At 37.8% G+C, this 16,222-nt stretch overlaps 1 protein-coding gene across 1 annotated transcript; it reads left to right on the top strand.

Annotated features, from left to right (window-relative positions):
- LOC109835172 (uncharacterized protein DDB_G0283697-like) lies at positions 3,447–14,247 on the top strand. The gene is made up of 2 exons (XM_020403160.1): positions 3,447–3,779; positions 13,837–14,247. Exons 1-2 carry the CDS (start codon positions 3,447–3,449, stop codon positions 14,245–14,247), a joined length of 744 nt encoding a protein of 247 aa, XP_020258749.1.

The following is a 16,222-nucleotide window of genomic DNA, read 5'->3' on the forward strand; positions in this document are numbered from 1 at the left end:
AATTTTCTAATTAAGGGTCCAATTAAACCTATACGACATTCTCGGTTCAAGTTAAGTGTCACAGAGTCAAATACAAAGAACTCGGTCATGTACAAGTTTGAATTCAAGGCATATACAAGGGTTCGGCTATATACAAATTCGAATTTGGATTATGTACAAGAGCTCAATCATATACAAGAATAGCTCGAATTCAAGGCATATAAGGTTCTTGAGTCATACACAAGTTTGGATTCAAGGCATGCACGAGTTCAGTCATATATGAATTCAATAATACAAGAGCTTAGTTATATAAAAATTCGAATTTGAATTATATACAAGAGTTCAACCATATGCAAGAGTTCAATCACATATACACGAATTCAATCATATATGCGAAGTTTGGTTATATACGAGTTCGGATTCAAGTCATGCACAAATTCAATTATATACAAGAGGCATCCACCCAAGGAGTTTCAAGCATTTTCACCGGGTAATGGCAAAAGACAAAGTATACTTAATTCTGGTTCCATCTGCATGGAAACACCTCATTTTGAGGATTCATGGAAAATATCAAGCCTATCACCAGATAATCATCTGCGGAGAAGAATTTTAGCCATGCCTACATGCAAAGTTATGAATCAGATTAATAATTCCCGAATCAAATGCGGAAATTTCAGCCATGATTCAAAACACAAGATCAGACAGTTCAATGAAAGAGTTCAGTTCGAATTTCAGTCAATACTTGAGTGCAAGTTCAAGTTATCATTCAAAAGTTCAACAAAATTTCGGCCATGAACAGTCCAAGAATTCGGCCATGAACAAACCCAATCCAAATTTTCGGTTTTCTCCTAAAAATAAAAACATTGGACTGCAATTATCAAGCCACGAACACAATCAAACTCAAAAAATCGGCCATCATTCAAAGATCAAGGTCAGATTTCGGATTTCCCCCAAATTCAAGAACTAGGGTTCCAACTATCAAGCCAAAACTCAAGGACTTAGCCCAAAGATTGAAGAGAGGACATGGAAGCTTACCTGAAATTCGAAGAGGAATTGAGAAGGAGGAGGGGTCCGCCGAAATAAAATCCACAAATGCTCAAGTCAAGCTGGCCGAAACCCTAGATCTGAATCACCCTTTGCTCGAATCCAAGAACCTGATGAGCTTTAAAGGGGGGAGCTTTGATTTGTTTAGAACTCCTGAGGAAGAAGAGCTCTCAAAGAACTGGAACTCAATGGAGGAAACCGAAGTGGAGAAGAAGAGAACTGGGACCGGAGTTTTGAAAAGAAAAAAAATTAGGGATTTTTACCCCTTTTCACCTCTCCCGACCCGAGATGGGGAGTTTTGATCCCCTGCGTCTTCACCCGACCCGCGTTTCGCGAGTCGGAATTGTGTCCGACCCGCGGGCACGCGGGTCGGATCCATCCGACCCGCGTTCACGCGGGTCAGACCCAGGTTGACGTCCGTTTCGTTGTATTTTCACCTGTTTTCGCCCGTTTTTCAAATGTTCGGAGTCCAACCTCATCTCCCGGACAATTTCACGGCATTTTCGCTCATATTGGAATGTTCGGAGTTCAATTTCATCTCCCGGATAATTTGGCGGCATCTTCACTCAGATTTGGAATTTTCGGAGTTCAATTCCGCCTCCCAAATAATTGCGAGATATTTTCGTCTATATTTTGGGTGATTTCGTGATTTTTCACCTATTATCGGAATATTCGAAATTCAAACTCCAATTGGCGACCATGAGTCTAAACTGTTTCCCATCTTGACAGGAAGTTCCTGGAGAGTATTACATATAATAATTCTTAAGGATAACCTGGAAACCTCCGACGGGTACATGAGGTTAAACTGATTTCCGAAACTCCCAGGAGTACACGAGTATAAACTGGTTCTCCTCAGGTTAACGCAAAACCCTAAGGTCAACGCCGGTCAACACGTAGCCCTAGGTCAACGCCGGTCAACGTGTTGCGATGAAAGTCAACGACGATCGATTCGAAACCCTAAGGTCAACGCCGGTCAACGCGTAGCCCTAGGTCAATGTCTGTCAACGCGTTGCAATTGATCCAAAAGTCAACTCAATGACATATCAATAAAAATCTACTCACCAATTCCGGTTCAAGGCTTCAATAACGGTCAAACGATAAACGCAGTACCGAGAAAATCTTAGCTATTCGACAAAATACAGAATACGCTAAAATATGGAGAAGTCAAGAATCGAAACCATCTGTAGGTCCTTTAACACCGACTGAAGGTGGGGATCCATCATATCCAAAGCATTTCAGACTCCTCTATAAAAGAATGAGGCCGAAACACTTTGTAGGGGGTATCTGTAGGCGTCTAAAATTGTCTACGAGGGCCCGCACGAAACTCGAAGCAATGAATGGGCGAGTCAAGAAGATTCACCTAATCAGCTCGCGAGCGTCGCTTAGCGCACTCACACCATTCAGCCCGTGCGCGTCGGTCAGCGCGCGTACGTCAAACCAACTCGTGCGCGCTGGTCAACGTGCGCACGTCAATCAACTCGTACGCGCCGGTCAACGCGCGCACGTCAATCAACGCGTGCGCGTCAGTCAAACACGAAGAAAGAAAACAGAAAAAGGAAAAAGTCGGCGAACCCGCGCTAGCGCAGGACGGGATGATCCGACCCGCGCAAACGCGGGACGGATCAATCCGACCCACGCAAGCGCGGGTCGGATAGGTCCGACCCGCGCAAGCACGGGTCGGATCTGTCCGACCCGCGCAAGCGCAGGTCAGACCAGTCTGCCGCGCAGTTTGGTACCCGAAACGCGTTTTGACGGTTTTAAAGTGGTTTTTTGCAGGATTCATCTATTCCAGGGGTTCTTAACTGACTTGAGATCATCCCCAAACGTGATTAGGCTGTTGTCAACTGAAGATAGAGCCAAATCACTTGTTCTCATCCAAATAACCGCATTCGAGGCCTATAAATATGAGCCAATGCCTCCATTTTCGAGAGCTGGAATTTTATCAAGAGGACGAGGTGCTGCCGGATTGAAGAGTGAAGGAGCACGAAATTTCAGCGAAGGTCAACGAGATCCCGGCGAACTTTGGAGCAAAGGAGAAGCCGTTCGAAGGATCCGAAGCCCGTACGTTCATTCCTTGAGATTAGGCTTGGTCTTAATCTCGAGAAGAGCCCTGATTTTGCTTTGTCGATCTCAGCGCTTCAAACTAGAAAACTTCCTCGGCGAAGGCGAAGCTCTGCCGAATTTTCCTACAACCGGATCTGATTCGCGGTCGTCCACGGATTAACCCCGACACCGGCAAAGAACCCACGCAAGCAAGAGCCGATAAACGGATCTTGTATTTATTTTCAAGAAAGTTGTAATCTTTTGTTCTTTTGTTATTTGAATTCATTTGTAACGCTTAAAGTTTAATGAAATCAATGACTAAGGTAACTTTCGACGAAAACAGAGATGATAGGGATTAAAAAACCAGCCCTAAACTTGAGATGAAAGCCTCCGTTGACCAATTGGGTAAGGGTCGGAGGGACGGATGGATCGATGACGAGGGAGACAATTGTCTCCAAGGCAAAAAAGCAAACATTAAGTTTAAGGATAAACTAATTTCAAACAGCAGCCCATGGGATGAGAAATGCCCTCTAAGGGAGCCCAGCGGGAAGGAGGCTAACGCTCGTCATGGAGAAGTAAGAATGAGACCTATATCATCTAAGAGTAAAGCTATGGTGGTTTCACTGCCGAGGAAGAAGGAGAAGATAGAAAATGTAAAGGATGACAAACAAGCCAGAGTGAAGAGCAGACTACATAGCTCATCCGTAGGATATGTAAGCATCAATGACTCTTTACTGATTTTTCCTTATTTATATTGGTTGAAATTTGGAGTAGTTCATCATTAATTCATTATTAAATTGCTATGGTGGTTTCATGTTTGGTTTCGTTGTACAAGACAATTACATTGTTTCATGTTGAGTTAGTGCCCAATGTTCATGATCATGTTAGTTGATAATCATATTTTATTATAATTTTATACCCTCATTATCTATTTTATATGAATAAATATACCACTAATAATTGTTTTTATCTTTTAATTGCAGGTTAATGAAGAATAAATCTCAAACTCTCATCTCTCAACAAAAACCCATTGATTAAATGAAGAAATGAAGCAAAGAAGCACATTGGAAAATCAATTTCCAAATTATCCAAAAGCCCAGAATGAAGTCGTGTAGCCTGTAGAAGCCGGAGAAAATCAAAAATCCAATATGAAAAGAAATCATATTCAAAATGGTTGGCCACAAAGAATTGACGATATCTCCTAATCCGGAAGGCGGAATTTAACATATAATATATGAAAATCGCCTATCTCGACGAGACGAAGCTATCCGTGAAATCAGAATTTGGAAATAATAGGTATCGATGTCGGCATCAATGTGGGCATCGATGCCTGCATTGATACCTGCATCGATGCCTGCATCGATGCCAGATTAGTGTAGCGCGCATCAATGGCTGATTTTACTTGTCTTGGGGCTCAAGTTTGATCCAATGGCTCTCATTCACTGATGTTTACTATAAATAGGGGTAGAGAGTGAGGGGTTAGGGGTGTGAAAATTTTTGTAACTCCTTTTGGAGAGGAGGGCTACTCTTAATTGAGAAGGCCTTCCAAATTTGTAACTTTTTGTTACAATTAATAATAATAATTTTTTTCACCACTTTAAATATTTCTTCTTTTTGTTGGATGATGAAGATGGAGATGAAGAATTATTTAGAGGTTTGCATTTCTTTTCTTTTTCTCTTTTATTTCTCTTTTATTGCTTATTAGTTAGATTTATTTTCATGCTTGTAATTAGATTTTATTTTCTTGTTTAAATAGCCAAGAGGCTAGAACCCTCTTGCCTTAGATTTATTTCATGCTCATATATTAGATTTATTTTATGCTTATAGAGTAGATTTATTTTCTTGTATTTTGGCAATTTATTTTGTAGTTTAGATTTTACAATTTATTTTGTAGTTAGATTTTAATTTCTTGCACTATTCACGTTGAGGCTAGAACCCTCTTGGGTTTAGTTTTTCTTTTTGTTTATTTTCACTTTTTTTGATTCGCCTTTAGGCTAGAACCCTCTAGGGAATCACTTTTTTCTAATAAGAGGATTCAATTCTAGATTACCCATATCTTTAATTGAATCCGCTATCTTTACATTCTTGATTTTTTATTTGTTTCTCGATTTTATTCATTCTTCCTTCTTGCCTTGTTGATCACATTTATTTTTTACTCACTTCCACTCTCAAATATATTCATTTCCACAATCACAATCATTCTCTCCACAATCACATTCACTCATCACTCCTATTTGTCACGCACACAACATAAGAACCGATTTATACTATAACTTGACACGGTTGTGCACTTGTAATATTTTTGGTACATGTTTATACCGCATCAAGTTTTTGGCGCCGTTAACGGGGAAGGTGCTTAAGTAGGTTTTAATTATTTTGGTTCTTTAACTAGTGTGTTTTTTGTGAAGAAAACGCTTGGAGCTTGAAGATCGCGGATTGGAGAATTAGGATTTGAAGATTTGCTTTCGGGTAAGTCCTCTTTCTAGTTTTTAATTTCACCATTTAGCTACTTCTTCACATTTAGAGACAATTAGGACTTAAAAAAAAGAAGATTTTATTTTTGTTGACCATAATAAAATTCACCCTCCACTTTGACATTTACTAACAAGATAATAAATTCAAACATATCCCCCCCTTCTCATTTGTTTGATTGTGAACCCTAATTAAAAAAAGATTTTTCTTTTCCATCATTTTTAGTTGCTTTTAATTCATAGGGTTGCATTTCATATTGATAGTAGGAATTCACCAAGTGATTTGAGCATCTTGATTTGGCACATACTTAAAAATATTTTACACTTAAAAATATTTTTAAGGGCAAAACCCCATAATCAAGATAAGGTGAGGGATTTCATCACCCTTTCCTTAGCCCAAAAATCACTAATTCCTCACTACACCACCCAAGCCTAATAAAACTCATTAGACGTTGGCCCCTAAGGATTCGAGCTCAATAAGGAACAAGAAATCCTTAAGTGAACCGGTTTAAGTTTTCTCAGATTAGTTGGTGTCTAAGGCAAGGTTTAGGGGTTGCGTAAAGCGCTCCGTAAAGAACGAGGTACTTAATTGATCTCTGATCACCCTCTAGTACTATCCTTACCTGGCTAACTACCTGGGTAAAACTTTAATCTTTTCACTGTAGGAGTTTTTGGTTAGGAGCTGGTCTAGTTGAGTTAGGCTAAACCCTAGAATTAGAGTGATTGAAAAGTGATTGCTTTGATTTGTTTTAGTTAGGTTTTCTCTATTTTTTTTATAAAAAAAACTAATTTTTTTTCTTTTTTCTCTTTCTTTATAAAAAAAATAAAAAGAAATAGTTTTGGTGTATGCAACAGTGGATTAGGGATAATACACGTCGATTAATTCGCTTTGAACCAATCATAGAAATGGAGCATCCTAATCCACCCGTTCTTCATGATATGTGCTATCCCATTAGGAATGCAATCCCTTCGTGCATTAGGCTCCCCGAAACAAATGGAATAAATTTTGAGCTTAGACCGCAATACATAAACATGCTTCCCAAATTCCTTGGTAATGAACAGAAGATGTATATATTTTTATCTCGGAATTTGAGGAAGTGTGTATTATGATTAAAATGAGAGCATTAAACGAAGATGCGATCAAACTCAGATTTATTCCATTTGCCCTCAAAGACAAAGCAAAAAAATAGCTGTATAGCTTACCCATAAATTCCATCACTACGTGGGAGGAATTTATCACCGTTTTTCTTAAGAAATTTTTTCCTATCCATAAAACAGTGAAGCTAAGAAACAGTATCATGAATTTTAAAATTGTCTCGGGAGAACCCTTTTGGAAGTATTTTGACCGATTTAAAGATCTTCTCATCCAATGTCCTCATCACGGTTTAGAAAAATGGCGATTGTGCCAAATAATTTATGAGGGATTAGATTATTCTGCAAAAACTTCCTTAGAATCAATGTGCCACGGGAATTTCATGAGGAAAAACGCTGATGAAGCTTGAGAGTTTTTAGAGAGTCTTTCTGAAAAAACAATGCAATGAGAACACTGTGATGATAGGGTTTCATCAGTTCCCCAATCTAAGTCTAGTGGTCTTTCCTTGGAGTCAAACATTGCTTCTGAAGCGAAGATGGCGACGATTCTGCGAAGGTTAGAAGCTTTAGAAATTAAGGAACGAGCTCCAGCTCAAATCAATCATGTTTCTGCCTCAGGATGTCATAATTGTCAGTCTCCTACCCACATTTCAGAGAAATGCCCTCTCCTATGAAACAACAATGCATTAGAACAGATGAATGCTGCATTCCAGCACCCTAGAAATGATCTATTTTCTCCAACCGACAATCCAGGGTGGAGAAATCATCCCAATTTTGCATGGAATTTAGGAAATTCTCCCGGAACTCAAAACTTCACTCCCGCTTCGACCCAACATTATCCTAGGGGAAACACAGGTCCGTTCAATTCTCATTCACAATTTCAACAACCCAATCTGCCGTATCAAAATCAGTCTCCTATTCATCAAGCTGTAATTCAGACTCATCATAATCCAGATCAGGATAAACGTCTCAACGTCTTGGAAAGGGGTTTGGAAACCATAATTAAGGCCTCCACTCAAACCACGAATATGTTGACTCAAACGTCTAGCACTCTGAATTCCTTCATGCAATCAACTGGACAAATGTTCAACTCCAACACTCAAGCTATAGTTAGATTAGAATCCCAACTTGGTCAACTAGCTAGTGCCGTGAGTGAAAGAGAGAAGGGAAAATTTTCAAGTCAACCCATGGTCAACCCTAAGAACACAGGATGCAGTTCATCCTATGAAGCCCAAGTGAATACAATCCATTCACTTCGGTTAGGTAGACAGGTCGATAATCAAGTGAGAACTCCTCCAAGTCAAACTCTTGATCCTATACAAATTCCTTCTCCTTCTCCTTTTGATGAATCTATTCAACAATCACTCCCCTCAGATGACCAAGAACCTGAACCCGAACCTGAGCCTGCTTTTGATAGATTTAGACCGGTTGCTCCATTTCCAGATAGACTCAGGTCTAGGAAATACTCTCCTCAGGAGGAGAAGATCCTAGAAATATTCAAGCAGGTTAAGGTCAACATTCCTCTCTTAGATGTAATTGAACAAATTCTATCTTATGCTAAATTTTTAAAAGAATTATGCACTAAGAAGAGGCAAATAAATGTTCCAAAGAAAGTCTTTTTACCTGCCAATATCAGTGAAATACTATCAAATCCCATACATTTGAAACGTAAAGATCCAGGTTCCCCCATCATTTCATGTATCATTGGTAATACTCACATTGATAAAACGCTTTTAGACTTAGGGGCTAGTGTCAATTTACTTCCATATTCAGTCTATCAGCAATTGGGTCTAGGTGTACTGAATCTAATCAAATGCACCTTACAGTTGGCTGATAGATCTGTCAAGGTCCCTATGGGTGAGTTAGAGGATGTTCTGATCAAGGTTGGAGATTTTATTTTTCCAGTAGATTTTGTAGTCTTTGTAGGCTGTCTAAAAATCACGACAGATAGCTGATCCCCATCAAACACCGATGACTGAAGTTATAATCTGACGACTTTCATAAGGCTATAATTTGAGGACTTTCACGTAGATCGCTGAAGGTTACAATCTGACGACCTTCACGACAACTGATGAAAGATCTAATTCAACAGCCTTCACAATCAACATCGGGAGTTACAATCTGATGACTCTCATATTTTTAAGGAGCCAAGACGAAGGTTACAAGGTGACGATCTTTGCAACGCTCTAGCAAAAGAGACTACAAATTGACGGTCTCTTCATATTAAAACGCATATATCTCTCAAACCGTAAGGAATTTGGCGAAACGGAGGAAGCGAACCGAAGCCTTTGGCTGGGTTCGGATGGCTCCGTCTCGTCGAGATAGCCGATTTTCATATATAATTCGTCCAATTCCAACTTACGGTTTGAAAGTTATGACCTGTTCTTCGCAGCAAGTTATGTTCTGAAGTCCGTCTGCAAGACCGGACTTCATCAGAACATTGGACTTAGCCTGAAGCTCGCCGAGCCCGCCTAAGGTTCGTCTCTGCATTACAGAGTCAAAACGCACAGGTCGAACCAGCGTTATAACCTCAAAACGCAGAGTTTATCCTCGTGATATAACATCAAAACGCAGAGTTACGACCCAACTGTGCGTTTTCAGCCTAAAAAAGGCCAATCTGCGTTTTCAGCCTAAAACACAGAGTTCATATCTAAAACAGCACGACATGTGCGTTCTCAGCCTAAAATAGGCCCAACTCTGCATTTTCAGCCTAAAACGCAGAGTTCATCTCTAAAACAGCACGACATGTACGTTCTCAGCCTAAAACAGGTCCAACTCTGCGTTTTCAGCCTAAAACGCAGAGTTCATCTCTAAAACAGCACGGCCTGTGCGTTTCAACTCCCAGCGAGCGCCCAACTCTGCGTCTCATCTCCACGACGCAGAGTTAAGGTCCGAAACGCAAGCGGCCTGTGCGTTTCGACTCCCAGCGAGCGCCCAACTCTGCGTCTCATCTCTAAGACGCAGAGTTAAGGTCCAGAACGCCAATTTAGGCGTTTGACTCGTTCAAACACGAACTAAACAGTTTCAGGAACTGTTTTCCCCCACGATTTGAGGGATTTCCGCCCCACTTAGGAGCGGATTAAGGGGATAGTTACCACCCTTAATCCCCTATAAATATGAGAAACTCAATTGAGTTAAATGATCGGATTTTGTCTCATCAACAGAGGGAGATTCGGTCAAGAGCAAGCTTGGTAGCAAAGAAGAGCCTTCATCCTTCGGCTGGGATTTTGGAGATCGGCAATAGGAGCTTCTTCATCCTTGGCTTATAACCAACTTTCGGTTAAATCAACTCTTCCATAGAGTTTAACTCGTTCAAAGTTATCAACTCGTTAAGAGTTATCAACTCAATCAGAGTTCAAAACTTGCTCTGCAAGTTCTTCTAAAACTCGCTCTGAGTTATCAACTCGTTAAGAGTTATTTTTAAACTTGCCACGCAAGTTCTCCACAGCGTCAAACCGTGAGGAGAAAATCACGTTCCCGTGAATCAAAATGTGCGGATCGTCAACGGAGAGCAAACTCGACGCGAGCATTCGAGGGAGGCACTCCATCGCCACCGTGAAGAACCCAGTTTTAAACAAAGGGGAGAATCAAATTTATTCTCCTCTCTTTTGTAATCAGAATCCAAATTGTAATCGATTTTGAGAGAATACAAGTCAATTTTTCTTTCACTGTCTTTTTACTGCAAATTTCCAACAAATAGTCTTAGAAACACAGTCTGTTTCCAATCCCAAAGGACAGATACCTGTCATCTTAGGACGACCCTTCTTAGCCACTTCTAATGCTCTCATCAACTGTAGAACTGGTCAAATGAAGCTGTTCTTTGGGAATTTGACTGCTGATCTTAATATTTTTAATCCAGGGAACTAACAAAATAATCAGCCTCTAGAAATAAATTACATTCAGGAAAGATCAGAAGAAGAAAAAGAAGAAGAGTTTGATTTGAGTTTTGAGGAAATTTTTGATGAAGAGTTAGAGTTTTTGGAAGAAGCAGATCAGGTCCCTGAGAATAATAAAACTGTGTTAAATATTTGCTGCTTTGAATTAAATTTTGAAGAACTCTTTCTTGATGAACTTAGATTTTTGGAGAATAATCAACAACCAAATTTTTACAGAAGAATTGGTTGTTAGAAAACAAAACTTCACAGTACAAGAGTCTAAGTTCATTAAGAAATGTAAAATGCATGACACCAATAATACCTACATTACTTTGTTGCAAGAATTATTAAACACCCCGAAATGCTTAAAAATTCACATTATTGATTATATCATTCTGAATTTGTTTAAAATACGGGGAAGAATTTTCAACAGTAAGGTAGGATTCAATGTAGAACAGGAACTCTTCATGTTGAATATTTTATTCTATATTGTTTATTTTGTTTATTTTAGAATAATAAAAAGAATTTACTCTTCTCTCATTTGAGAGTTTCTTGTTCAGTTGTTAAAAAAAAGAAAAAAAAGAAAAAAGGGAAAAAAATAAAAAAAAGAAAAGAAAAAGCGAAAAAAAAGAAAAAAAAATTTTATTTCATCCTCCTCAGACCAAAGGTAATTGCAGATTTTTATCAACCGACCAAATGTAAGTGATTCACTTCTTATCTGCTTTACTTCATCATAGAGTTTGCATTGAGGACAATGCAAAATTTAGGTGTGGGGGTGGGAATTAGTTATTTTTTCTCTTTATTTTACATTTTTAGTTGCATTTTTGTCTTTTTTTTCTCCTTTTCCTTAAAAAAATTATAAAAATATCGTCACATGCCAAATTGATAGAGTTATGTAATAATTGATTTATTTGATGAATTTTAAATCTGTTATTTACTCAAGTTCACCTTTTATGATAACTCTAAATAAAGTTCTTAAGAAATGATTTTCAAAGTAGTATACTTTACTTAAGCCTTAACTTAGTTTTTTATTTAAAATAATGGAATACATGCTTAGCTTAGAGTTAAAAATAATTCTTCAAAGTGGCTTGACTTACATATTTTTTAGTATATATACACATATACATATAAAAAAAATTACAAAAAGAAGAGTGCGAAAAATGAGCACTAAAAGAAAAAAAACTCTTAAATTCAAGGTGATTCTATCTTATAAAGCCTAAGCGGATCGAGTAATTAAGCCCAAGGAGTATTTTCATACTTAATGACCTAAGCCCAATTGGGTTGGGATCCATTAGCCCAAAACTCGTTAAATGATCGCTTAGAAAGCCCGTTAAAGTAGAAAAAAAATCACCAAGGAAGAAAGAGTTAAAAATAATAATAATATAAAAAAATAAAAAATACTAATAAATGTTTTATATATAGTTATATTTGTATATATGGTCTTCGAAAATATTTTAGATCAAGCAACTTGAATATTATTTTAAACAAAGAGTTAGCATGTTCTTTTCAAAACTTTTAAATTAAATTTCTAAGTTTGGCTTGGTTTTGTATTGCTATAATGAGAAGATTTTCTAGGAAATATACCTTAAAGTTATTTATAAAAACGTTTTCTTGAGTGATAACTAGCTATAATTAGATTGTCTAAAGTTATCAAGTGAATTTAGTTATTCACTGACTTCTTTAATTTGATTTAATGAAGAAATGAAGCCCATGAAGCCAAAGGAATTCTTTCAAATAATTCAAAGCCCAATGGAAAATCAAGAGAAAATGCCAAGCCCAAAAGTCCAAGCCAAAGCCCAAGACACAAGCCCAAAAGCAAAATACAAGAGTTCTGCGGACAGCAACAGGAGAAGAGCAGGCATCGATGCCCGCATCGATGCCTGTATCGATGCCCGCATCGATGCCTGTATCGATGCCCGCATCGATACCCCTATCGATGCGGGTATCGATACGGACGTCCAGGCAGTTACAATCCAATGGCTGATTTTTGTTGGTTTTGGATAAGATTTGAATCCAATGGCTCTCATTCACTGATGTTTACTATAAATAGGGGTAGAGAGTGAGGGGTTAGGGTGAAAATTTTGTAAACTCCTTTTGGAGAGGAGGGCTACTCTTAATTGAGAAGGCCTTCCAAAAAGTAACTTTTTGTTACAATTAATAATAATAATTTTTTTTACCACTTTAAATATTTCTTCTCTTTGTTGGATGATGAAGATGGAGATGAAGAATTATTTAGAGGTTTTCATTTCTTTTCTTTTTCTCTTTTATTTCTCTTTTATTGCTTATTAGTTAGATTTATTTTCATGCTTGTAATTAGATTTTATTTTCTTGTTTAAATAGCCAAGAGGCTAGAACCCTCTTGCCTTAGATTTATTTCATGCTCATAGATTAGATTTATTTTATGCTTATAGAGTAGATTCATTTTCTTGTATTTTGGTAATTTATTTTATAGTTTAGATTTTGTAATTTATTTTGTAGTTAGATTTTAATTTCTTGCACTATTCATAATTTATTTTATAGTTTAGATTTTGTAATTTATTTTGTAGTTAGATTTTAATTTCTTGCACTATTCACGTTGAGGCTAGAACCCTCTTGGATTTAGTTTTTCTTTTTGTTTATTTTTACTTTCTTTGATTCGCCTTTAGGCTAGAACCCTCTAGGGAATCACTTTTTTTCTAATAAGAGGATTCAATTCTAGATTACCCATATCTTTAATTGAATCCGCTATCTTTACATTCTTGATTTTTTATTTGTTTCTCGATTTTATTCATTCTTCCTTCTTGCCTTGTTGATCACACCTATTTACACACCATTTTCGCTTAATCATTCTCTCCACAATCACATTCACTCATCACTCCTATTTTGTCACGCACACAACATAAGAACCGATTTTATATTTTCTCCTACAAAACACCTTCCTCGTGGGATCGATAACTCTTTATACTATAACTTGACACGGTTGTGCATTTGCAATATTTTTGGTACATGTTTATACCGCATCATTAGTACATGTAATTACTTAACAATCATGATAACTTCTAATATTTTATGTTATCTTTCATGAAGTTGTGCTCATGTTAGTTTTCAGATTAACATGTTAGCTTTTCATAACTTTTATCCTTAATTTTGTGGATTTACATGGTAATGGGGACCTGGATATTTTTCAGATTGTCTCCCATCATATCAGTAAAGCGCTTGAAAGAGAAAATGAAATAGAGAAGTTAACCATTGATCAGCAAATTCAGTTTTAGAGGAATATAGCCAAATTAAATTGGAAATTGCTCCATGCCACAAAGCATAATAAGCGCCTTCAATGAGATGCTTGCTCTAAGGAGATACATAGGCTGAATAGCAAATTGGTGAAGTACGAAGGAATTGCTGACCTGATTGATCCCGATGACCTGATGAAAGATGTGGAGGCTATTATGTCCAAGAGGAAAAGTAGTGTTTATAGCACTGTCAAGGGTGACGATGTCGATTGCTTCAATTATGACGATGTGTACAATATTGGTAAGGAAACCTTTCATATTGCGGAGGATGTAGCGCAATCAGAGCATGAGGTAGATAAAGTTGACCAAGATGAAGATGAAGAGAAGGGAGGGGAAGATAAACAGGAAGAGATGGAAGAGAGAGAGCAGGAGCAGAAAGAGGAAGATAAAGAGGAGGACAAGAAGAAGATAGAGAGGAGGAACTATTTGAGGAAGATAAAGAGCAGGAGAAGAAAGAGGAAGATACAGATATAGATGAGAATGAGGAAGATAGAACGGAGTACTTTGAAGAGGAAGATAGTGAGCAGGAGATGAAAATAAATGACAAAGAGGAAGAGATAGAGTAGGACATGATTAAGGAAGAGAAGGAAGAAGAGAAGAGAAGTGTAGAGAAAGTGGTCGAGATGAGAGTGGATGAGAAAGAGAAGGAAGAAGAGATGAGAAGTGCAGAGAAAGTGGTGGAGATGAGAGTGGAGGAGAAAGACTTGCTACAAGTTTATCAAAAGAGATTGAAGAAAGTTGTTTCCAAGGGGACAAGGGGACCAAGTACCAGAATCAGGACGCGTTCTCAGCTAGTCCGGTTTCCAAGGGGACAAGGGGACCAAGTACCAGAATCAGGACGCGTTCTCAGCTAGTCCGAACACCTTTCATTGAAGAAAAGAAGAAGGTAGCCCATCCAGATATAATTACAATTTCACACCATAAGGAGGATGATAGGAAAAAAATCAGGTACTACTACAAGCATGGTGAATGCACTTGGGATTTTCAAAAGAACAGGAAAATCAAGAAGAAGGAGGAGGCTCTGATGAAGTTGCTAAACGAGGGTATTCCTGTTGTTGATGATTTTAGCATACGCTTGGTTGACAGTGAAGGAACATTTGTTCATAACTTTAGAATACCCCACCATATAGCGACAAAGCTAACACTAGAGGAGAACAGATGGGTCTCAGAGTTTTGCAATAAGAAAGCTCATCAGTAAGTTTAATTTATGTGAACTAATGATGATAGAATTATGTTAACTTATGCCCATTTTTGTTAACCTTTGCTAGACCATGTTATTGTTCACTATTATATGTTAACATTTCCAGAATATATGTTAACTTTTGACCATCTATGTTAACCTTTGCAAGTTCGATAATGTTATTGATGATTTTACATGTAAACTTTTGACCATGCAAGTTAACTTTTGGCCATTTATTTTCACTGTTATATGTTATTTTAATTTATGTTAACCTTTGCATGGACATCCTGCTATTACATGTGCACGTATCGATAACAACTGTTAATGTTTGTATCTTTCTGTCATATATCAGGTCATGTATTGTTGTTAATACGTCCAACAGTAGCATCGATTCTTTGGAGCTTCTCAATCTACTACGAGGAGGACGTATTAATGACCATGCAAGTTTAATTACCTCACTATATGCATTTCTGTCTTTTACAAGTGTTGTGCTGTAGTACAATTTAATGTGTATATTATGTATGGTATATTTATAGGTCATGGAAGCTTTGATCGATAGAATTAACACATAGCAAGATAGGCCAGAAATTGCTCCAATGAGCCATAATTATGGGGTTGTATCGGTCTTTTTCTGCGTAAGTTGTTAATTTTTTGCTACTAAGTTTCTTTAGCAGTTGTTTACTCCTGGCATAACATTATATTCTTGGCAATACAACACACCCTTCATGCAAACACTCCTTATTTCTAACATATCTATACTTCATTTATACAAAAGCATGTTGCTACGAGGAAGAATATACTCCTTGTCCCGCTTGTGCGTCAGGACCATTAGCATGTTGCTGAAGTCAGGTTGGATGAGGACGTTATCAAGCATTACAGCTCAGCTACCCACGATGCATGGCTCGAACCGGTGAATAAAGTAATTGGTTTCATGGATCATCTGATGTCTGGTTTTGATCCTGATAATGTTTGGAGGAAGTTCAGATATGAAGCTGTCCCTTGCGAGCAATAGTCTGGAATGTTAGTATATCATAAGATTATCTTTTTCACCACATCCAACATCATATATCTAACATAACTGTTATTTGTATTTTCGCGTTGCAGTTTTGGTTGTGGGCTTTTCGTTCTCTTATACATGAAGGCTATAATCAATGGGGTTAATACGATTTAGGTAACTAATCCAGGAGACAATTCTACCGTCATCCGTGCCAGGCTTGCAGCCGAACTTATCGTGAAAGGATGAGGACAGAGACATCAACAGGATATTGG

Source organism: Asparagus officinalis, chromosome 3 (genome assembly GCF_001876935.1).
Source record: "Asparagus officinalis chromosome 3, Aspof.V1, whole genome shotgun sequence".
Taxonomy (NCBI): domain Eukaryota; kingdom Viridiplantae; phylum Streptophyta; class Magnoliopsida; order Asparagales; family Asparagaceae; genus Asparagus; species Asparagus officinalis.

Bases quoted from the DNA above. Each gene is read 5' to 3' on its own strand.
- LOC109835172 (XM_020403160.1), top strand. From the start codon at position 3,447: ATGAAAGCCTCCGTTGACCAATTGGGTAAGGGTCGGAGGGACGGATGG. The intron at 3,780-13,836 runs GTAAGCATCAAT...GCTTGCTCTAAG, and splicing joins ATAGCTCATCCGTAGGATAT to GAGATACATAGGCTGAATAG.